Consider the following 24,974-nt stretch of genomic DNA (forward strand, 5'->3'; position numbering starts at 1 on the left):
GATCAACTAATTGATAAAAGGACATTATATTAAGAATTTTTAATGTTACCATCTCATGTTTTAAAAAGGCACATTTCCTTTAACTCAGTTTACTCCTGGGAGAGTAAATATGTCAAATAGTTTTAGCTAACAGATTTTTTCCAAATTCTGTATATTAAACTTAAATAATTTGGAAACTTTTGGTAACTGAAGGCAAGTCCATTACAAGTAAACACAATGTACAAACGTTCATGTAAAATGCTTTAAAAAAAAAAACAACCACACAAAATTCATGTTAACCCACCATTAACACAAAATTAGTGTTCTCACAGGGTTTGTAGTAGGGAGAGCTCTTGGCCTGCACTGGGCTTTGGCTACCCTCTTGTTGAAACCCTGCTCAGGCTCAGTGGGAGGAAGCCTGGGAGGTGGGCAGAGGAGGTCAGGCACGTTGCCAAATCCTTGCTCACTATCATAGGCAAACAGACTGTGTAACCTCAGGTTTGTACTTATGGATTTTGATCCTCTGAGCAGGGTTGCAAGGTGACCCTGCTCTGGGTTTGAGGCAGGACTGTGAGGAGACCTGTGCCAGCTTCGAGGAAGACATCCAGGTGGAAAGTGAGGCTGGGGAGAGGTGTTCCTGCCTGGAGAGATGAAAGGACAGGGCTCACCACCAGAAGCTTTGGTCGTTTGACTCTGCCAGCAGCGGGACTGGTTGCAGAAAAGAGTGATTGCCATCACAGCCGCCTGCGTTGCACAAACACACAGTCCTGGGACATCCTTGGGGTATCAGTGCGGGGTGACTTAGGGCACATAAATGTTACATACTTGAACTCCAGAGGCCTGAAGGAGAAAGTAAATTTCTAATTCAAGGAGTAAATTTTTAAAATGCAAAAGCACTTTGAGGGAGCCATTACTTTTTGAATGGTTCCTCTTTTACAAACACAATACCCGTTTAGGAATGTTTACGTTTTGATTCCAGAAAACTAGTAGATATGGTGTCACTTGAATCAAGGCACTTAACAGAAAACACTGTTTATTGCCTCCTTTCACACAAAGGGAAGTTTCCAACATTAATCTATCTGCTAATTGCAGCAAACTGTGATGTAGCTTTTTGGATAACCTAGAACAAAAAAAAATATTTTTTTTTAATAAGTGAAAATTAACATTTTAAGTCCCACATAGAAATCAAACAGGAAAAGACCTTCAGTCTAGGGTCTAGGCGCTGATACAAGGAATGTTAGATTTTCCAAGGAAAGAAGACGATTAGGGTAACTGGCCATCCAAATCTTTTGAGGTCTACCCTGCCAAACCCTGATATGCTGCTGTAAAATCAGAGAGTAAAAATAATAGTAATGAAACTTTCAGAGGAAACTACATGGCAGGTAGGGATGGCAGCATGCTATAGTGCATGAAAGAAATTAATGTATTAGCCACAATTTTATCACTAACTACATATACTTAGGTACAGAGATCTTATTTGGGGGAAAAATGCCGTTTGGAAAGTAAGTGAGATGATATATCTCAATGTCATTAAAAAAAATACTGGTTACTTATGATTTGGGGCATTTCCCCTTCTTATACAAAGTGTTGCCTATCAAACTCATGAGCATATGAATCTTTCTGATTATACTATTGTTCAAGCTGCCTGTTCATAACTCAGCCTCTTATTCCATTGTAATGCTTGAATGATTCACATACAATGTTTCCAATCCATTTTTCCTATCTCGTGAAACTTTTTAACAAAATGTTAGCATTTGCAGGCACCAGATGTTTTGACATAAGGAGAAGCAATATGTAAATTTTAATCCATGCTAGGAACAATAGCCTGGAGGCACCTTTTTCTTATTACATGAATCATATACTTAACCACAATGAGGTGGATTATATCAAAATCATCACCGCCCTGAATATAGAACACTTGTCTTGTGGTTACCAATTAATGAAACTGATATATATTTAACTTGATGGGTACCAGTGATTTAACCAATAAGCTTTAGCATACTTCACTGCTGCAGCCTCCTTTATAATTAGACTCTTGGTCTGATTATTATCACAACTTCATATGTTTTCCCCTAATCTCCCATTGGTTGTCAGTACAAATGATGCTGACATTAAATCTGTTTGTCTGTCAGTTGCAAATATCACTACTTTTAATCAAGCAGTGTATCACATAGTGCTTTTCTAATCTCTGAAATAACTTTTGATTTTATTTTCTGATACTGTTTATTTAATCATTAAGTGTCTGAGTCTGCAACAGGCTGAGCATTGCCTTTCTTCAAAGAGAACTGGGGACTCTCAGTCCCTCACAAAGGAGCTGAGTACCTTTTATGATCAAATCCTAAGTGCATAATAAATATGTAAAAAAGCAAAGCTTCTTTCCATGGCTAATCACTGAACTTTAAATAAAATTTATAATAATATTCTGTTTTAATACTGATAGGGGTGTCTTAATGATTTGATGCAGTAAAGAGCCTGGAGAACATCTTTATTACAAATAGAATGCTTATCTGATGTACACAAACAATGAGCACTATTTTACATGAAACAATGAACTATTACAAAACTACAGCTGAAATATATATTACTACTCCACAACTTTTGCATCATTTCATGCACAGAAAGCACCAAATATCTTCTGAAGAAAGCAGCACTTTTGATATTAGGAATTCAAAATGCAATCCAAATCCTTACTTAATTCATTAAGTAAGAGTATCTTTTAGTGCCAAATGCTACCTAATTATCAGCTTTAAGAAAATGTTTTACATCTTAAAATACAATATTCTGTTTATCCTAGATTGTCTGGGGAACATCTAGTACATTAAAAGGTTTTTGTAGAGCTTCTTAGTGATTTAACTGATATCATCATGCCTGCTAGCAATTTTGCAACATTCTGAAAACACTTTCCATAAATCAAAGCCTTAGCAGCAGGAATAAGCAGATGGCAGGAGACCATATTAAAGAATGTATCAATTATTTTTATTAATGGGAGGCTACTGGATCATGATGTATCATAATGGACTAAATGTTTAGCAGTTGTGAAGTGTTTTGTCTGTTAGGTATCTCAGATGTTCTTAGCGGATGTTATTATATTGTCTTGTGATGGCATTCTTTGAGGGACTGGATAGTGAAGTTTCACAAGGGACATATAAAAAGATGTTTTAATTTCAGTCCTTTAATTGTATTCATATAATAAACATAAAATACCAGCATGTATAAAATGTAATTTTAAAAAGATTTCATGTACAGTGCATAATAAAGGACATTCTATCTGCATACATTGACTTAGAAAACAAGATACGGTTAACAATGAAAAATAGCAATTATTATAAAAATATTCTACAGTCTCATAATAGTAATGTAAATGCCTTTACTTATCTAAGAGACTTAACATAATTTTAAATTACAATAATTTTACATCCTCCATTCATATATACAGCCCTATTAAAGTCAAAATGTATTATAATAACAATGTTCTTATTAAGATTAAATGACTGAATTATACTTAGTTATTTTACTATATAAAGCAACTGTGTTCCTGTTTGTTAAAACTGTTCGCACTTTCTGTAGCTTTTCACACTATCCATGCTATGCACAATGAAATAATTTAGGTTTCTCTTCTTAGTATAGTATCTATATCCATTTCATGAATTAAACAGGATGTTAATATTTCAACTCCCTTTCCTTTTGTGTAATTATCAGTCCACTCTTTTGTGTATTCTGTAGGAATATGTCCACCAGCTTCGAACAGCTGTTACTGAAAACAAGCAAAAACTCTTCATTTAATACGTCTTGACAAAAATAGCCGGTTCCCCTTACCCCCTGCCCTGCTTGAGGTCAAACTCCATACGTCTTTAAATTCTTTTCTAGGCCCAGAGCCACAGACATATTATGTACCTCTTTCATGAGATTTCCTTAAACAGATCTCTGTGGGAAATAGCTAAAAAGTGTATTTCGCTTGCGCCACATTTTAGTCCAATAGAACTCACTTGGGTAGAAAAGAAATTCTGCCTGAGGAAGGACAGCAGGATTTGTCCCTGTAGCCATGAAATCCCTTTCCTCTGTGCAAGATGGTAGGACCACGGTCTGCTCTGCTCCAACAGTCCTCTCAGCTTCCCAACAAGCTCACCAAATCTGGGGTGGGAGAGGGAGCACTTACTCCAGAAAGTCTGGGATATGGTTACCAGCACACACATCCAAATGCCTTCCGTACCACCTATTCACCCCCACAATGTCCTAGATTACTGTTTCTTGCACCCTGCCACTTAATTTTAAGGGTGATGTTGTAATACACGTTATAGTTATTAGCTAAATTATTAATTCTGATTACTTCCTATGAGAAAAAATGTAATAGTAGTGAAACAACATCGCCATAATACACACCTGCAGGTGTGGATACGTTTAGTGTTTTGGGCAGTGGGGTTGGGGATTTTGTGTGAATGAAGAGAGCTTGAATATGCTTAATGATAGATGCAATGGCGGAATATTGCAAAAGAAGCATTCACAATTTTCTGTTAAGTTTCTCATGCAAGAAGAGAGAAAAAATCTGGTGCTTCAGACTGGAGCAATTGTCAGAAGGATGAAAATCGACTTAAAAAAATTTAATGGAAACACTATAATGGTTTTTATTAGAACAGTGCTTACAGAAGTGATGAAATTCAGGAAGTTACTTAAAGTCAATATAGTTCAGAAGTATGGTCTAACTCCCGTGTAAAAGTTCAATGGGAAAACCATGTAATACATTCATATTTAATTTCTTTTTCTCCATTATGAGCAATCCACACTGGTGTATTTAGAACTAATGTATTAGAAACTGCAGTACAAGGACAAATGGCATATGCTGTCAACCAAGTATCCCCTCCTTTCATCAGTTGAAATGCATCCTACACGAGACATAATGTGGGCAAAAATTTTACTTTTAATTTATCATATTTTGTGTTCAAATGTCAATATTAGCTAGTCTTTGGTAAAACTATGACAAAGTTGTTCCTCTTCTTATAGAAGCACTCCAATCAAAATGCTGATCAGTACTATCAGTACTTTGGTTAATTCTCAGGTGCCGTTCCACCCCTTTTGTCCACATTAAAAAAAAATTACCAGAAGGTGGGTGTTGTTATTATTTTTAACCATGCAGTGGAAGCATATCTTAGCTGCTTCTGAGGGTCAGGTGTGTGCTGGGTTGTCTGGGACCCCACACATGAGTAACATGATCAGTTCTGTTCTGTTCAGCTTACATCCAAGTAGTTTGCATAGGCTCATAGAAATCCTTGAGTTTCCTAAAAACATAAATATTCTTGTGAAATTGGATACTCCATCATCCTTCATAGCCATCCAGACATAATTTATTATCCCACTGATAACTTTCCATTTAAAAAACTACTGTGTCACTATCTGGGTTGGTCAGGAACGGGCTGCAGCCCTGGAGGAACACAAACTTCTCAAGGACTGTGAGGAGGACCCAGGTACCAATAGCAGAAGAGGCAATAGGAGGAAACGATTGCTCTGTTCTTGGGTAATAGGTTTAAACACTTTTTAAAAAGTTAACACAGAGACAACAATCCATTTTAATCTCTTCTTACTCTTTCCAATCCTGTGACACTTCTGGGCCATGAGGCAGGCTCAGTGACAGCAAAATTAATACACACTTTTGAAACATATTTTGAATCATTAGAGAACTCCCTAATGTGATCTTTTGGCTCTGGTTGAGGAAAAGCTATGAAGAACCTGTGCCAGCTTATTTTCCCATGTATTAATATTACAATCAGAATGATTGCACTTAATGTCCTCCAGGAACATGCATCACCCTCCAGAATTTCACTATGTGTAGAAATGATATGCCTTCTACCTGCCCTCCAACTGCCAAGCCTTTACTGAGTCATCAAAACACATTTTCTGAACGCCCCTTCCTAGCAAGCTAGTTATGAGCAGCAGAGCATCACATCAACAATTCTTCAGTTTGAAGAGTCTTCCTCTTCAGCTTTTCTGTAGTGAATCCAAAGCCAAATTTGAAATGTTTGTTTCAAGTGTATGCAATGGGAATCTTGCCATTTCCCTCCATTTCCAAATGGATTAGAGGCAAGCATACAGATGGAGTCCCTTTGGAAAAACCTTACTGTGCTGCCAAAGGACACTGAAAGTGTTGTCTAGGAGCACACTGTCATGTTTTTGAATTCTAATCTCTTCCACACAAAAAAGAACACAGTTTGAATATTCTTGGAATAAGCAGCTGACATAGCACTGTCACTGGTAGTGTTTTTTTTAACTTGTGCTCGTTGTAACACAGAGCATTTCTATCAAATTGTACATCCATACAGTCTTTCTGCTGCAATGTCGCATCTTTTTCTGAGTTTGTTTGAGTCTCTGTCATTGTGTTAGTTTCCATTTTTTTTTCTGCATCATTAAAATATATATTAAAAGCCTGTTCTTTTTCTACAAAGGAAATAAAAAAAGATGGAATTCCATGAAAAGTTTATTGGATTGTCTCCTTTTAAAGAGAAGCCTATGCAGTTTAAATGTCATGCTCACTTCACTTGTATGAAAGCATTGCCATCTGTTTTTTCAGATTTAAAACCTGTAACATCTCTATAGTTCCCAGCTAAAATAGTTCCCTGTTGCTTCACATTTTGTAGAATTTTTAGTTATATAAAAAAAGAGAAATTAAAAAGTGACTAAAACTCATGTTTATAGCAGAGAATAGTGAATGCAGATTGAAGGGAGAGTTTGAATACACTTTTATAACATGGGCATTCCTTTTGTGGTAGCCATTCTCATAGGGCTGTAAAAAGTCATGGAACAATAGTAAAAACATGCCAGTGAAGAAGGATTTGTGCAAATGTCAGCTGCGAACAGAGGATGTAAATTTGGGACAAAGTGATATGAGTTCATGTCCATCTCAATTTCCTGTGAAGTAAGTGCTGATTTAAACCCTTGTCATGTAGTAACTTATCTTCACGGTGGCTCTCCTTATTCATATTTAAAATAAGCATAAACACCATGCTTATGTTCAACTCAGTCTTCTAGTAAGTGGTTTAGAGAAGTATGAGGCCCTTTCTGCTTTTATAAATCATCTCCTTCATCTGTGCTAAAGCTGCTCCTCCTGCTGCTCTCCTTCGATGCGGCTGGGGATGTAGAGGACAAGAGTGGGTCTGTTCCAAATGGTGACACGGTGTCATCCAGTAAAATTTCCTCTAGCCGTTGCTCTTCTTTTAAAGCTGCGCTGAAGGACAAATCCGTGAAGTGTGAAAGTGGATCAGAAAAGGCTGTAGATCCATCGCAAACATCAGAATTTTGTCCATGTGCCAGAGGCATTTGTTGAGAGTAGTCTACAGAGTTCTCCTCTGGATAAGACTGTTGCTTGATGACCTGTGCAGCTAAATCGACAGCACTGAGTGAAGACATGACTGGAAGGCCGTGTGCACGTGCCTGGATCTCTAGTTCCTAACATTTTTAAAAAAAACAGTTAGATAATGACTTTAAAAGACAAAACAGTGTTTTCAGAACTATCGCAATAAGTCTAAGGGTTGTACACGCAAATTAATTTTACCTTTTGTCCAGTTGTGAGAGCACATCTTAAAATATGAAATTGTTAATCCATGAACATTTGCCACTCGAGTATTTTTATTTCCCTTCCTGTCATTAAGCAACTGTCCTACAGGAACAGGAGGTAGGGCAGCCTCTTTAAAACCATTGCATACTGAATCCAATAAAGGTGACAGAAGAACATTGCAACTTTCTCATTTGTTGTCCACTGCTATCCAGAGGAACAGAAGATACTTTACTTGATTATGCTTATGATATACAAATATATGTGTAAATCACCATATATAAGGTGATTGATTTTAAGTCTGTCTGTCTATCTATCTATCTATCTATCTTTCTATCTATCTTTCTATCTATCTATCTATCCATCTATCTCACCTTCATATGCGTATGTATTCAAATCCTGCATTTCAAGTCATGCAGGACCATATTCTGCCACTTCCAGATGTTACATGGCACACTATACCCAAGGAATGTGTGAAATCGTTAAAAGGGAAAATGAAAATGCTAAAGGGAATTTTGTGCCCAGTATTGATTTTTGGCTGCAGGGATATATATTTTTCTTCCTTTTTTTGTCTTCCTCTGGCTCTAGTACATACATAAGGAAACTCTTTGTACAAATACTTTACTAACTTTCCATGCATTCCTTTATGTAAGGTCTAATTATCAAAGGAATTTCCTAGAAATCTAAAAAATACCCCCTTCCCAATATACACAGCAATAAATAGGGAAAGCCAGTTCATTTTTAATAAATGTCATTTGGGGAAAAATCATATAGATTAATAAAGCTTGATGAGGGGTAAGTACTGAGAAAGCTTTGTAGTTCATGGCAATGCTCTTATACAAACCTGAATTCGGAGTAGAAGTCTTCTGTTAGCATGCTCTAATTTCTTCTGCCTGTGTTCTAATTCTCTGGCTCTCTGTTGTTCTTTTTGTAGCCACTTGATGTACTCCACTGATGCTTTTAAAATAGTTCCTTTGTTCCAGCGCATATCACTGCAGAATGTAGAGATAACCTTTTCACAATTGTGCATGTCAGCAGAATTCATAAGAACTTACAAAATCTTTTACATTAATATGAAATAATGATTTACATGACTATTATTCACTCTTAGATATTATTGCTTCTGAATGGAAATTTTAATAGAATAGTTAAGAAGCCCTTATATAGTAAAATTAATCCCAGAATGAAAATAAGTGTCAAAAGAAAGTAATAAAGTGACTTTTTGTGGAAGAGCTAAATGCAATATCATGATTCTACCATTACAGTTTTTATATTTTTAGTGAAAATTGCTTTTATTATTAACTCTAAGATTAAAATCTATGTGCAGTATTTCTGCATTAATGAACTAGGAAATATACATTACTGAGGACTTAAGCCTAAATTTTTAAAGATCATTTTGAATATACTACTCCTTTTACCTGACTTACTAATGAGGTTGCTTTTATGCTTGTTGAGAAAAAAACGGTCTGTGCTGAATGCCTCTCCTCATTGATGATAGACCAGACAAATCACACTTTGGTAACCATAATTGCTATGGAATGACAAAAATCCCATTCAAAAATCTTGAAACAATATAAACCAAATTAAAATCCACAGCTACATGCAGACCCTAACTCAAATAAAAGCCTTGCAAAAAAATAAGATTAAACTTGTCCATCATTCAGGAAAACATGGTTTAACTTCCAGCTTACAACGAGTCTTACTAACAACAGTAGACTTGTTCAAATGCATATATTTAAGGACTTTCATGTACCCTTCTATCGACTTTCCATGTATTCCTTTATGTAAGGTCTCGGAGGCCTTGGAACAAGAATTAAGTTTGTTGAAAGTGTTTAATTTCTAATAAAGTTCAGTATTTTATGATACAGGATGGGCCCACTACATTAAATATAGACAGAAGGGTTTTTCCAAACTATGCACAGCACCGCAAAATGGCTTAGACCAAGCAGAAGATTGGCAGAGGTTCTGGTCCTTTAAAGCAACCTGAAAAGGGAAAAGCTATTTAAACCAGTAAGACTGAAGTTGGGAGTAACAAGTAATCAGATTAGTGCATTATTTTTTTGTACCTATTTGGAAAACATATACACTGCATTTATAGAGTAAAAAAAATATTAATTATACTCTAGTCAATCACTTTCCATTATTACTTGATTGCTTTAGTTCATGAGACTTGCTCCTACTCACATGTGCACCTCTGGAGAGTAGAACTGTGATCTGGTGTGGATTTGCTGCAGAAGTGCCTATGCTTTACATTCAGCCTCTCAGAGTAAACACCTAAGGAACTTTGCACCCTTACCCCAAGGCTAAGCACCCTTACAGACCACCACTAAGGCAGTTGTCTTCCTAGTGAATGCACAGGGCAAAAGCCAGGCAGGTACAGGGTTTGGGGACCCAGACCACCCAGCCTTTCCTGAGGCACTGTACTAGGGATAAAACCTTATGGAGCTGACAGCTTTAAAGATGCTCAGAAGAATATGCAAAATTATTTGTAATTGTAATAAAGCATCACAGTGTTTAACCATATCCTAGTATTTAGTTCATTTGCTAGAGATTTGGGAGAACCAGCTTTTTGACCAGATAGGGCTCAGATTCACATCTCTGTCCTCTCTGGGCAGCACGCAAACCGTGGGGCTCCAGCACACTGGGACTTCCCCTCGCCTCAGTGACATGGGCCAGGAACGCACAGCTTTTGGGATTAGAAGGAGAGGAGGTCAGAGAGAAAATAATTATTGTCTCAGACCCTGCCGGCTACAAAGCCAAAACATCAGAGGCTGTGCACTGAAGTGGGCATGTTGTCTCATTTAGACCATCCTTGGTCAAAGAAACTAAAGCAGAGGTAGGAGTGGGAGCCAAGAGCAGAACCTGTCTCCCTTGTGACAGCTGAATCATCTCTTGGCAATTCTTCTGCCTCCTCCTTCCTTTCCCTGTACACCTTGCCCAGGAGGGAGGACATAACATTTTCCTGCCAGCATCCCATGGACTCCCTCCTAGGAGAGGGCTTTCTCCTTCCACGTGGGATCCCTATGTTCAAACTGTAAAGGTTAAGGGAATTTTTAGTACACATGATGCTTATTTTCTGGACAAATCTTTACTGCCATCACCACATTATTAATCTTGATTTCTTCAGACCTCGAGAGGCAAAATACTGAGCGGTCCCTCCTCTACGCCCAAATTGCAGTGGAGCTTGAAAGGCAGCGAGGTGCCTCTCTGCCTACACCAGAGCACTCCTGAATAAATCAGAGCAGATGAAGTTAAGAGAAAAACAACATTTCAACCCGGGAATCTCCACTGCCATCTCAGATATGACCTATACGTGCTATATCCAGCTCAGAATTACAGTAGGCTTTTGTTTTTATTTCAGGTGAAAACAACTGATTCAGGACATTTTCATGGCAACTTTGAAAAGCGCTACAGTGACAGAAAAACCTATGTCATAAACTCTGGAGAAACACGATCTGCATAGGTAAGGCGGGTCAGCTCCTCTGAGCATGTAATTAAGACAAAACCAAGCCAGTTTTGGACTGATGGTCTGAACATAAAAATGTAGCACTATGAAATTAGAAATTAATCCATAGCTGGCAAAATGGAAATAATTAAGACATGCAACAGCAGGAGAAAAATATGCATATATCACATATGTGGCAAATATGTCATAGTGATTTCACAAAAAATCATGTCAATTATAAAATATTATGAATTCAAAATCTAATTCAGACAAAAATATCTTTGTTTAATTTTTCTCATTGACGTATGAATTCATGGCTGTATTTGGCATCTTTTTGTGATGAAAGTTATTCATGTTACACATAATTGACAACCTTTGTGATATTGCTTAATTTTAGTTCATGTTACCTTGAGAGCTTGAATTTTTACATATATGGTAATGATATTTTTTCTCATAAGTTGAAATAAATCTTCACTAGAGGGCTAATTCCTGGATTCAGACTGCCAGAGAGATGGATCTGGTCAGCGTCTGCATGAGATACGTATGAGTAGGTATCTCTTGTGGTAGTATTTACAAATCTGAGACACAAAACCATCATGGATATCTAGGATGAAAATGCTGTGGTTACTATTATCATTTAAGAAACTGTTATTTTATTGTGTATGTGTGCGTGTGGCTGTGCGTGTATCCCACATATCTTCTACATCTCTACACATATATACATATACTGGTTGGTGTCTTATTAAATGAGGAATACTGAAGTTAAATCTTCCAATGTCTGAAGGCAACACAGCAAAGGATCAGCTGGTGACCTTAGAAGTAAATGTGCCTTTCACTCCATGTCTCTCTATACCAGGAGCAAAAGAAAATACTGAAGATGTCTGTGCTGGTTCTGCATTGCAGACACTCTCCATCCATTTTAGCCCAGAGCACCATACAGCAGTCACAGGACTATGGAGAAACAGAGGCTCCATGCAGATGTGCAGGGTTGGAAGGGCAGCAGTATAACCAGTAAAGATGAAGGCAAATAGCACAGTACCTGCATAGCAATAGTCTGCAATGCATCTAGCGCTGCTTAGCAGGCAGGCAAGCAGATTCATCTATGATGGGAAGGAAAAAACACCTCAGCATTTGAAAACTGATTAAATCCAAGCACAGAAAGTGCATAAGAAGAATTCAGAAATTCTCTGACCAGTCTTCTATTATTCCTCTGAAAATGATGCATTCTAAATTGGGTGCAAATAAAGTTAGCTGAAAAATTATTAAAGTGGCACTAGGAAATTGTTTTTTGCTCTTAAGAGATTGATATGTTGTGCTTGCTCAATATATAATACAGATAAAATCTGAAATGACAAGGCCTACAAACCCATCTGAGAACCTTTAAAAACTGAGCAGCCACTGGCAGTTGTTAGTCATTTCACTGGAAACAGCTTTATAAGGACAGACAAAACAGTTGCATTTATAACTCTTTTGAACCTACAAAGTTCGATATGGAACAACTAGTCTTGGGAGATGGCAAGAATTCTTTTCTTTCACTGCCTATTAATTCCTTTCTTTTTTTTTCCTTATACTTCATTTTTATTGTCAATACCATGGGAAACTACACGTGAAACAAGTCAGTTGAGAGCAGTAAGAAGTTTTGCAGGTCTGGTCATCAGCAATGACCTCTGCAAAGGAGAATTGTGTCTTTGTTTCTGTGTGTGAATTTGGTACAATAATTCAAAATTTTTAGCAAGCTAGGCATGTGTTATCATCTAGTTTATTTAAAAGAGATCTACCACACTTAACATGTTTTACATGGACAAGTAACAAATAAGTAAAAAACACATTGTGTTTTATTAGTCCCTGAACCCTATCTCCTCCTAACTTTGCCAGTTGAATCTTTCTACAAAGCTCAGATGCCCAGACCCAAACATGTAACTCTAGGAGAGTTTCTCATTCAGAAAGGAAGCATAGCCATGACACTGATCTTCAGCTCATTTCCATTAAGGTAACTTGTTGAAGTCAAAGGAGCTTCACTAGTTTACACAAGTTGAACTCCTGTAGGAAGGACAAGAGCATCTGATCATCTAAGATTGAATCTAATTAACAAAAACGGAGGTTGGTAGGGGGTGATAGTCACGGAGTTTGCCAGCCACAGACTATTTACTAGTAATAAATACATCTGTGAAGTTGAAAGTGTGTTTGCAGACCATTTCTTTCCCTACTTCTGAGAAATTAGCTTTAAACTATGCTTGCTCAAAGAAATACTTTGAAACCTTTGTACTTGTTTTGATGACCTGCACAATTACAAAGTGTATTCTCCTGAAAGGGGTACCAAGTTTCCATTTTATAATAGGATGAGTGTACACAAGATTTTCCTTTACAAGAAATGTGGCCATGCTGGCTGTTAGTGGGTCTGTCCACAGACAACACATGGGTCAGGCACAGGCAGAGGTAGAGAGCAGAGGGAGAGCGAGGCCAACCCACAGCGGTTCTCACATCCTGGTTCTGTAAAACGACTAGAATTCTTAAAGGAAATATTTTTTTTCCTTAGTATTTCTGGCAATTCTTGTCCAGCTTCCATAAAACATTTCTTGAATAGGCATTTCCAGACTCTATCACAATGTGAAGTCCTGTTAACCACCTAAAACTGGGTTCTGAAAAGCTGAACACAAAGGAATCATGAATGGAAAGGTAGGTATATTTAAAAAAAGCAGGTTATGAGTTTTTCAGCAAAATATGACTGGGTATTTTGGGCCTTTTTTTATTCTATTTTTGAATTATTCTGTAAAATTGTTTTGCATTTCTGAACAATCTACCACTTGGATATCTAAGCACTGAAAATTAAACAAAAGAGTCAAAGTTCTTTGCAACTTATCTCCATTTTCTACTGCTGATGAAGTGAACTTAAAACACCCATTCATTTAAGCAATGTAATCCACACTTTTCATAATTAAATTTAAAAAAGAACGTGAAAAGAATAGGGGTTTAAGCCAGTCAAAAGAAAGTCCCTGAGGAAGCTCTGCAGGAGCCAAACAAGTCCACTATATAACTAACAAAACAAAAGCGAAATAAAAACCCCACGCCCCACTTCTAAGAAATATAAATCATAAAAGGTTCCCAAGTAGCATCAAAAATGTCCTTTTCTGTTCCTGATTCTGAATGCAATCTTCTCGAAGCAAGCCTACTGGGACAGGCATGCTAACCACAATGGCTTAGTTATAGTAGTATTTGCTCTTTAATGCAAAGGCTGATTTGCTTCACTGTCTTTAGTCCAAGCATCAGTAAGGTTTCTCCTTTTCCAGCTAAGTTCCCACTATAAGAAGAATCTTCTAAAATCAATATATGAGGTGAAAATGCTATGTGTGATAAAATATTACAGATAAAGTATTGTAAGAGATAACACATCTCTTTCTTTCAAAGAAGAAGAGGGCATATTGGGGGCACAGTAAAGTGTTATAAAGGAAAAAGCAAGAACTGAAAGAGAGGGTAAGGACACTGAGTTATGATTCGGCAACACAGGACCATACCAGAAAGAAATAATAATTTTGATCTGCTCAGACAACAAAACAAGCTGGTCAAATTAATGTGTTTCCACCTACAAATATATAAAATGTGTTTACATTTCTTTGGATTAATTCAGTCTGGCACCAAACTATAGCAAAGTTATGTTATAACCTAGTTTTTCAAAAGCATCCTGCACCTTTTCATGCCTTTTTTTTCTGAATACAAACTTGAAAGTCTTTAAAAAGGCCTATTTTGAAAAGGAGGGCTGATTACCAGCCTTTTGAAGACAGCAGACCCCAGAACAAGAGACACTTAAATTCACCTTGTGCATTTGTAAACATAAGCCACTTTGGGGCTGTCACACTGTTGAACTCAGTCATGGGTTTGCAGACTAAAACAAGAAAAGGTGATATCTTCAGGATCCATACCTGAAACTTTTCCATCAGGCAACAACACCAAAATCTGTGGGTAGAATCCATCATTCACTTCCTAGAGCAAAGTTATAGGTCCAGATCATACATTTTAATAAGACCTTAAGTGATTGCTCTAGGTATTAATGTTCGGAATAGGTTCATAAACTAAAGCTAAATCCAGATCAAAGCATGTAACTGAAACACCTCTGTAGGCAACCAAAAATCGCAACTGGAATTTGTACCTCTGTCCATTTCTAATTGCAGTATATCTTGCTTCCATTATTGCTTTATAGCTGCAAACCAACAGTGCCATCCACTGTTTTTCTGAGAAATCTTTCAATTATTTGCCCAAATGGTCTTGAATACTGAAAGATGCACCAGCAAAAGTAAAACTCTTCTACCACTCTGTGTTTACAATGGATCACATGTGGCCAAAATTGTATTTAGGTACTTAAAGCACTTCTTAACTCAGTTGTAATACCTAATTCTATATTAATAACAAGATCATGCCCATTTAGCTCATCTTGGGTGGATACTGTAGAAGGAACTGAGCTTGTGAATGCTCTAAAATTGATGTGGTATGTTAACTTTCTCTCTGGTGATTTCACTCCAAGTGGCCTGTTATGCCAGCCTTCTACTTATGTAAGTCTCACACAGCTTTATATTGTTATAGAAATCCTTAATATAAAAAAAAGTTTCTTAGTCTTAAGGAAAAAAAAAGGCTGAAATATCAATAGATGTTTTCATCTGAAGTATCATGCAGGTCTGTATTGACATGCAAATGATAAAGACAAAATCTCTATAATCAATTTTATGCAAGTCACAATCATGCTAATGCATGGTCTTAAGGCTTCCCTGAGTGACATGAGAAATCTAAGGCTGAAGTTCAGCAGTAAATATGACACTGAATTGTTATTGTTAATCCTGCAATAGGCTTTCCTACCGAGGCGGCTTTTTTCATATTGATGACAAATATAAGCTTTAAGGGAATGCTGGTATAGATTAAGCAATATGCATTTTGTCTTACTGTAAGTATATGCATTAGTATAAAATGCTATTATTATAGCATTTATAGCAATTATTATTTTTATCCTTGCATTTTAAGACTGTTGTTTTCCTTGCACTGAGTGGAGAACTTTAGAAAAATGCTTAGACTACAGAGCCTTAAGCTGATTTTTTTTTCTTAGGCAAAGGACAGAGTGACAACATGCATTTTGTTTTATCCCACTAGAGGGCCCATGGCAAGGGCTGAAAGCATCACTCCTTCTCCAGAGATGCTACACAATTGCTCCCAGGGACAGAACACTGGACTTTCTGTTGCTTGGCTTATCTTGCATTTTTCTTCTTTTTGGTTTTCTTTGGGTTTTGTTTTTTTTTTTTGCTCCCTCATGTGGCAGTCTCTCTTAAACACCCTGGAATTGCTTTCATTTTATTAACCTTTCACATAAGTTTTCCCAACAGGCACCAAAAATCTGTCAAAGGTTTGTTACTTTGACAGCCTGATCTGAGCCAGTGACCCAGCATGGAAGATTTTGTCTCCCATTACTCAATTCTATAGCCAGTATATGCAACTGTCTGGATTTTTTCCCTGTATTTAAACTATAAACATTATTATAGGAAAGACTGTTGAACTCACGGATCATTAGACTTGGGGATGAGTGTGCCAAGCTCCTTGATTCGGTAATTAATATTATACCTTCTTCTTCTCTCAACTGTTAAAAAGAAAAAGTTACTATTTTTATGGTGAAATATTCTTGGAGAAATTCAACATAAAACATTTTAGTTAGTTAAAAACAAGTTAGTCAATGTGCAGAAAATTTCTTCCTCAAACAGAAATTCCAACATAGTCTCTTACCTGTCTCTGACTTACTCTTAGGACAAACTCCATGATTAGTACCATCTCTGTACCTTACCCTACACGTAGGTTTCTCCCCCATTTACAGATAGGCTCCTAGAGAATGAAATAGCCAAATATTGTCTAAATGTGAGCTAACACTTCTTTTTTTTCTGATGTTTATGTATCCTTTCTCCACTCTGCTCCCACACAATGGAGTTTTCAGCTTAGTGGAGTTTGCTAATGACTTCAACAGGTCCACAAGACAACTCATCCAGCATTTCGTATTTTGTCACAACTCCTGTTACAGATCATGGTTAACAGCTTCTTTACCCCTTGTATTCTGTTGTCAGTGTTGCAAACCACAGAGAGGACATATCTGCAACCATATCCTTTCACCAGAACTGAGAAAGACTGACCAGAAACACTTCATCTCCAGCACTTCTGTTTCCTTCAATGATGGACAGCACAAATGTTTTTACAATAACTTTTAAAACACACAGAAAATAAAGAAAAAACTCATTTCTGTATTTAAATTTATGCTTCTCCTAAGACAAACTATGTATGGTATCTTGGTTTAGTTAGAAAGATAAAAGAGAAGATAAGCCTCTTAAAGTCTGTTTCCCCCCTCCCAGCTCTCAGTCTACTTTATCAGCATTGGACTGGTATCCACGCTGGAGTGTGTGCCCCTTCTCTGCACACCTTCCTGCTTCCCATTTCACTAATTTAGAGAAAATTCTTCTCTGATTTCTCGCCAGTTTTTCTGCAGCTGCTTTTATATGCAGGAACCTCACATTTTCTAGTGGATAGGCCTGAAGGACGTCTCGTTGTGTCAGGGGATTTCTTGTATGTACCCATCTCCTGGGTAGCCTAGTTATGGCAAGACTGAAAGACAATGTGGAAATCCTGTACAAATGGCCAAAAGTTCTTTTTCTATCAGAAAAAAAAAATGTTTTGAGGAGGAAGAAGGGCAAACGCTGTAGGAGTCCTGTTGTGGTTCTGCTAGTTGTCAGAAACCAGCAGTGATGTTCCACTGGCATAAACTTGAACTTTAGCCCACTCCCTCCACATTGTACCTTGACTTAATCCAGACCTCACTGAATAGGCAGGATTCTGCTTTGGTACATCACTGGCATTGCACTGAGCCATTTCTGTTATTCCATGCTTCTTGGAAAACCTTACCTTTGTCTTGGTATGCTAACGCAACTATACCCTGTCAGACCAGAGCTGAGCCATGTAGAGCAGCCTAGAACATGGATGCATGCTCCCCTCATCCACGTATGGAGATGTGCACTTAAAGTTGGATGTCCTAATTTTGAATATAAGTACAAAAAGCCAGTGCTTAGAGCCTGGTATAGCTAAGTTAGAAATGTGCAGTCAAGGGAAGCCCAGTGGGTCTTCCTAGGCTGACTTCAACCTTCTCACAGTCATGTGAGCACATCGTTTTCAGTCTCAGCCCCACCACATAGATCACTTTTAGTTCCTTACTTCCTCCAATACATAAGGGTATTTTTCTTCCTGTCTTTGTGAGGCTTTCAGGTTTGTGCAGCAGTCAGCCATTTCCTCCCGAGCTGATTCCAGCTCAGGGAACACCCCAGGTGTTATAATTTACCCAGGTGAAGCGCTCTGCCTTGGTGAGACGTATTATCTTGTCTTACTCTCTCTAGAAACAGGAATTTCACTCAACAGATTAAAGCATCTCAGGTTCTGTAGTCATGATTCACATATTCAGGAGACAGGGTTGTAATCCTCCTGAGCATACTGTTAAGTGACCTCTTCATCCCATTGGCATGAATGTGCTGTATCTTGTAGGAGAGCACAGTGTATGTAAGCACATAGCAACCGAGCAATTTAAAAGATGTATTTCAGTTATGTTGGCAAAATAATGGCAGAGAAAAAAGAGTTTAAAAATGTGCATTAACTATACAGTCATATAGCATAATAGCTGTTGTTTAATATTTACAGTGTAGAAAATCTCTGCAAGAGACTTATCAAAAAATAGTCAACTAAACATTGGCTATAAAAGAAGGCAAAGAAAAATTCTCTTTACAAGTGGAAACTTACAATATTATTTTTATTTTATACTTTTATATTTTTTTCCTGAAAATAAACTCCAAAAGATTATGCTAGTGAATTAGGGGGAAAATTTCGAAGCTTGGAAAAGTGTTTCAACAGAACTTTCCTGATTTACGTCTGTTGCAGTTGCAGTGGTATCCTAAGTTATCAGTAATATTTCAAGTACTAAATTATATAAAAACTAAGCCAGAAAATTAATTTTTTAACTACATGGACAGGATAACCATATAGCAAGCAAACATTACACCCTTAATACTTTATTGGGGGGGGGAGGGAACCAAGCACAAAACAAATACATTTAGTAATGGTTTAAACTCTTGCTGTTACAGGAAGAAGAGGCTCCATTTTTTAGATCTAAATTCCTTTTCAGCATTTCACTGTGGATCTGGTCTTTCAAAAGTAATATTTTTCTAGTTCTTCCTTGGTATGAGGAGGTATAAGAATATTTCTGTAAAATGTAGACCTTAATTCAACCTGAAACATTAATGTTTGTAAAAATCAGGTTTCAAAAACTGTTTTTTCAGATCATGTCTAAAAAATCTGGTACTGATAAAAGAGTAAATCACACTAATAAATCCTTTATATGTAATGGATTAATATGTCCAAGCCATCAGATAGTAGAGCTGTCTCCAGAGTGACTTTGAGCTCTGAAGTATACACCTGGAGCCAAACCAGAAGAGATGTTGCAAGTCTGCATGCCTTCAGCTCAGCTGCCAGTGGTGAGGGACATTTCTCAGTCATGTCTTCTGTGTTCAGGAAGGATGATCTCAGAGCCAAAATGAACAGTGGAGGCAACGGTAAGTCCTAGCATCCCTAATGCATATGTGTGCCTGTCTTTTCCCTTCTCACAGTTCTAGACAACTCCAACCAACTTCCTTTCCTCGTCCAGCAAAAACTCCCCATTCCTGCCCAAACAAGAGAAGCAGCAGCTGCCCTGGCACTTCAGAGAAGATGTGTTAGCAACAGGCCTAATAACCTACATAGTCTATCTGTAATCCACAAAAATATACAGACAGAAATAAGGATGCCTTCTGGAAAGGCTAAGAAGCAGAAATTTGACCGCAGTGGTTGCTAGCACATTGTACCAGTGGATGCATACTTCCAAGTAGATAATTTCATGCAAGTAAGGCCATAAATCCCTCTAAGATTAACAGAATAGCCAAAGAACAAGGATATAAACAAGAAAACAAAGATATAAATAATGACTATTAGTTAATTACCAGTTTAGGTTTAAATTCATGGAATCATAAAATATCTCAAGTTGGAAGGGACTCATAAGGATTATCGAGTTCAACTCCCAGACTATTTCTGTTGGAAAAAAAGTGGAAAGGAGAACTGGAAAATGTAATTGCTTTATTCAACACTTTTTAAAAAGAATCCTTCAGGGTTTTTTATTCCAAATTACCCTTTAGAGGGAAAAATTGCCTAGTTTTATAGGCAATCTTCTTTCAGCAATAAAAATGATTTATTTCCTACGCTGGATAAATCAAAATGTTGTTTATTTTTATGAGTTTAATATTTAGACACTGAACTATGAATTTCACTATGTTAAAAGCCTAAACCACAGAAGACTATTCCTCTAGAACTGAAATGCCTAAAATCTGTAGGTAGCTGCACTGTTGTCCATAAAGGAAACAGGAGTATACCGCAGCCTACAGAGGTTAGGGGGCTTGTGTATCAGAGCAGAGTCAGAGCACCATGAGTCTCACCTAGTCCTGCGCTGATCTCCTTTTGCAACATACAATTTCCACAACTTTAAGTGCTTAACTAGTGTTTAGAGGTTGTCTGATATCCTCTGTACATTTTTTTTCCTTCCCATCACCCACAGAGAGATACAGCCTCTCACTTGGGTGCTTCAGTAAGGTGTGAAGACTCTGGATTTTCACTGTTCTGTTTTCCATCATCTGCCTCCTTTCTTGTCTGTTTTGCACTGTAGTTCTCAGAGACAACATCAAGTAAAGTGTGAAGGATACATCTACAACTGTAGAGTGAAAACATAGTAGCAGGAGATGATATGGAAAGAAATTAATTACAATATCCTAAGTATTTTGAAAGACAAAAGTCAAAGACAAATTAATTTCAGGGAAGAAAGCTGTGTTTGCAGACTTTCAATTTGATTACGCTGCTAAGATGCTGATCTAGACGAGTAGAGGCATGATAACTAATGTATATTATGTCGGCATTCCCCATATATTCCATTTAATGAGATGGAAGATGAACATATACTTACTGAGGTTGTGGTTATCCTTTTTTTGTCTCTCCTTTGCCATTGCTCGTGTATCTGCTTCTGACAGAAAGTAACATTTATTAAAAGAGTCCTTAAGTTGCAATTCCAGTACTTCTTTCACCTTTTCAAAACGGCCTCTTGTCACAAAGAGCAGCCTTCCAGTTTTTTTACTTCATTACTCTTTTTATTATTAAACAAGATCATAAGCAAATCTATATTCTACCAGTACTAAATTTTTGAGCAAGTCTGGCAGGTTGCTTAAGATTTTTTTACTGCACAATTTTATTTAAGAACATAGAAATGCTATGGAAGGGTATTTTTCTCCAGTTTGCTGTATTTTACATTAGGATAAAACTTACAATACACTAATGTGAATATGGATTTGTATATCCCATAATGCAAGAGTTAATCAGATTTGTTAGATATTGAACAAACTCACTGTTTCCTCTGAGTGACACTAATAAACTGTACATGGTTGTTAGCATTCTTTGGATTAATTGAATGTAACTTTTAAAGTTGTTAATCCACTAATATAGATTTACCTTGAATAGCCTTATTGTAAGGTTTTAAAAGAACCATTTGTTCTACCCTGGAACAAATTTAATGGATGATAATTTATTTATACCGTTGATCAGGAGCCAACATGTGGAAGAATCCACTGTGTTTCCTAAAATAATTAGGTTTATTAGAAGCATGATGTTATAAAAAACAGAAGCAAACATGGTTTCTGAATTGCTTAAGAGGAGCACAGAAAGAAAACATTTCGCTTTGGTCTTTGTTCTTTTCCTTAAATGAAACTACAAACTTCAATATTCTCAGGAATTTAATTATGGACATCTATTTTATGGGTAAGATTTATTCAACTTTTAAGAGAAACACCATCATTTCTGAAATTATAAAATACTAATATCTTAGCGTTCTTTTACCTGTGAGTTCCCTTTTTACTGGTAGATTAGCTGGGCAAGAAGCATTTGTGAGACCCATATTAGCTGGTGCCATTCCCTGGTCACTGTTATATATATCCAAAATGCTGCTAGATAGCTTAAGGGGTAGGGGAGGAAATAAGAATAAAAGAAAATATTAAAATAAGTTAAAGACTTAAAAGATTAAAAAATATGATTCAAAGAGCAAACTTCTTTGAATACGAGTCTGGTGTTCTTTAGAAGGAGCTGTGTACATGAGTCTAAAGGGAAAGCTTGCCATTATGTAGCGTTAAGTAAAATTGAGAAGTGAAGGGTCACAGTCTGCCACTGTTCCACAAGCAACTTTCGAAGTGCTGTTTGCTTGGGTTTCAGATGCAGACTGATGGCAGGATATAGCCCCCAGTGCCTGGTTTTTAATTACTTCTATACAGTATTTTCCAATAACAGGATTACCACAACTGCACTTCAAACATGAATTAGGTTGAAAGTAAAAATAACCTTGCTGGTTTTGACCTACTCCCCAGTGATTTTTTAACCATATCACTAAACTCTGAACTGATACTTCATACTGTGCCTGGTCTAGCAGTATAAAGACTCAGTGACCCAGTTAGATGCAATAGTTAAAATTAGAGTGGACAGAACATCAAAGAATATGCTTTAAGGAAAGAAACTGTGCTGTTGTCAGGATAGACCAGATAACTTAATGGTTTTAACATGCATAACATATAGAATCATGTATACCATTATCCTTATTACCTTCCAAAATGTAATACGTTATTGAAATAAACCCATAGAGCGCACTTCAAGAGAAGTAAGGCTAAAGTATGTTTCTATGGATTCCAAATAATTACCCAAATATTACTTTGACTTGAATAATTTCACACATCTGAAGTAACTAAAATATGTAGAAGTTTAGTAAAGAACAGTTCAGGCTCTGCTCAGTTTCTATGATCATATAACCAACCTTTCAGCATTGATCATTAGCTTATATATTTCTGTATGTTCATGTGAAAAGAGTCCAAGTTCAGGTTCAGAAAAAGGTTTGTATTCTTACTGCCTTCTAAGACGATAAGAGCAACAGTTGGGGTTTTTTTTCATTTTATTATGCATACAAAATTTGTGCAGACAATTATTTTTCTTTCAGGGCCAAAATACAGGACTCAGACATTGAGTTTGGGTCCACCTGGCCAAGAAACAAAAAGGAGGAAAAAGTGGGTGAAAAAAGTGAGGAAAATTGTGAGTAAAACTACTGACTTGAGACAGAAATTAATGAAAGGAAATAAGGAGTAATTTAGGAAAATTGCTTTTCATAGACAAGAAAAGATGTTTTTACAGATCTGCACCTATGGATCCTGAAACGCCCTGGCATTTTTCAGTCAGGTCATCAAGACACCAAACATAGGTCTGCTGGGAACCAGTTTTTTTTAGAGTCTAACAATTTCTCTTCTCATAGAGACTGTGAGCTTCACCACAAGTTATTCTGACTGGAGACACTTTCCCAATGACTTGCTCAGTGTGAAATTGTTCCACGGCAGCGGTTGCTATATTTTTACCTTAAATTTGAAATTGTAAATAAGTTTTATTATAAAATATTAATTTTACTAAATTAGCTAATAACTTTAGTAAATTGTCTGAAAAACTGGTTTATGTTAAGTTCTTCTAGTTGTATAACCCACAATGAAATGAAGCTATCAGGATTCTTTTTGAATACACATAAATAAAATGCTTATTTTTAAAGTAATTTGCAAAGGTTTATTACTTAGGAGAACAGACAATTCTCAAATACCATTAGAAATCATAACACCAAGTCAGTTTGGAAAATCTCCTTACATATTTGATCTCTCAATGAAAATACTTTTTTAAAGAATGTTTGGAATTCGGTTGAGTATTACTCAAGAACAAGCTATGTTTAATATGCAGGATTTGAACGCTAAGCACACTCACACATTAAGCACCTTTGTTTCATTCCTTAGTGGTAAACTGACAAGTATTACAGAATTCACTGGCAGTTTTAGCTTTGCATTTTCTTTGTTCCACGGATAGTATAACTATACTACAAGAGTGAACTCATATTAGCTCTAGACACATATTTAATGACTTCCTACATTCATGTAAATGAATTTGGCTTATTGAAATTATATGAAAACAGAATTTTCATATTTAGTGCTGATTTTAAAAACTGAGACTCAGTGTCACTCCTACACTTACTGCAATGGACTTTGGATAAGGCTGTTATGTGGGTTAGGCTATCATTTTTGTGAAGTGCTTGGAAATAGTAACCACTGAAAATAATATGATCTAATAAATGATCTCACAAATGAGAAATGCATATCTACCACATTTTTCATATTTCACACAGTGTGTATGTGAGTTCAATAATTTGCATTAAACTGGTGGCAATCTTTAATTTATGAGATTATCAATACCATTCATGAAAAAATCAGAATTGTAAACCACATTTTGACACAAACCCATGAGATACATCAATGATTACTTCTAATTTTCAATCAGTAATTAATCTTTATCCTTGAAATATAGTTAAATTTCTATAAATTAAATTTCTTTAGTCTTTTCACAAAGGTGTGAATTCAAACAACAAGGCCCAAATCCAAGAGAAAAGGTCACGAATGGCCAACGTAGCTGGTAATGAAAAAATAATAGCAACACACCTGAAAGTTCAGAAGAGTATGAGGGTTCAAAAGAGGGTGAGTAAACTCAAAGCCAAAGGTGAGCATTTTAACTGAATTTGATTATACAGTTGATAAAGTTTCTTTCATCTAACTCAGCTGCCGTTGTCTGGAGTGATAAGGGTTCATACGCCTCCTTCCATCAGCAGAACTGCTGGGGCAGCATCCTGCAGAGTCAAGGATGCAAGCAAGTATCTGTCGATGGTCTATGTGTGGCTGCACTAATACTTCCATAGAGCAGTGAAAGTCATTAAATATTTTCCCAAATGTCCCATATCATCTTTGTTTCATACAGACGGTCTCCAGCATTTTTCCCCTTATCATTCGGCAATTCGGAAAGTAGAGTCGTAACTCCGTGTGG

The 24,974-nt window shown here is 36.7% G+C and overlaps 1 protein-coding gene across 2 annotated transcripts in view; it reads right to left on the reverse strand.

Annotated features, from left to right (window-relative positions):
• Positions 1-2,453: 2,453 nt before the first annotated feature.
• TFEC (transcription factor EC) overlaps positions 2,454-24,974 on the reverse strand; it is a 70,222-nt gene continuing 47,701 nt past the window's right edge. For both annotated transcript variants that reach the window (XM_075081105.1, XM_075081106.1), the window contains 5 exons: positions 21,930-22,044; positions 21,007-21,063; positions 16,503-16,578; positions 8,364-8,511; positions 2,454-7,413 (listed from right to left, as the gene is read on the reverse strand). In XM_075081105.1, coding sequence (XP_074937206.1) covers positions 7,033-7,413; positions 8,364-8,511; positions 16,503-16,578; positions 21,007-21,063; positions 21,930-22,044 — 777 coding nt within the window. In that variant the 3' untranslated portion in view covers positions 2,454-7,032. The remainder of the gene's footprint in view (positions 7,414-8,363; positions 8,512-16,502; positions 16,579-21,006; positions 21,064-21,929; positions 22,045-24,974) is intronic.

The sequence above is a fragment of the Phalacrocorax aristotelis genome, chromosome 1 (assembly GCF_949628215.1).
Source record: "Phalacrocorax aristotelis chromosome 1, bGulAri2.1, whole genome shotgun sequence".
Classification (NCBI taxonomy): domain Eukaryota; kingdom Metazoa; phylum Chordata; class Aves; order Suliformes; family Phalacrocoracidae; genus Phalacrocorax; species Phalacrocorax aristotelis.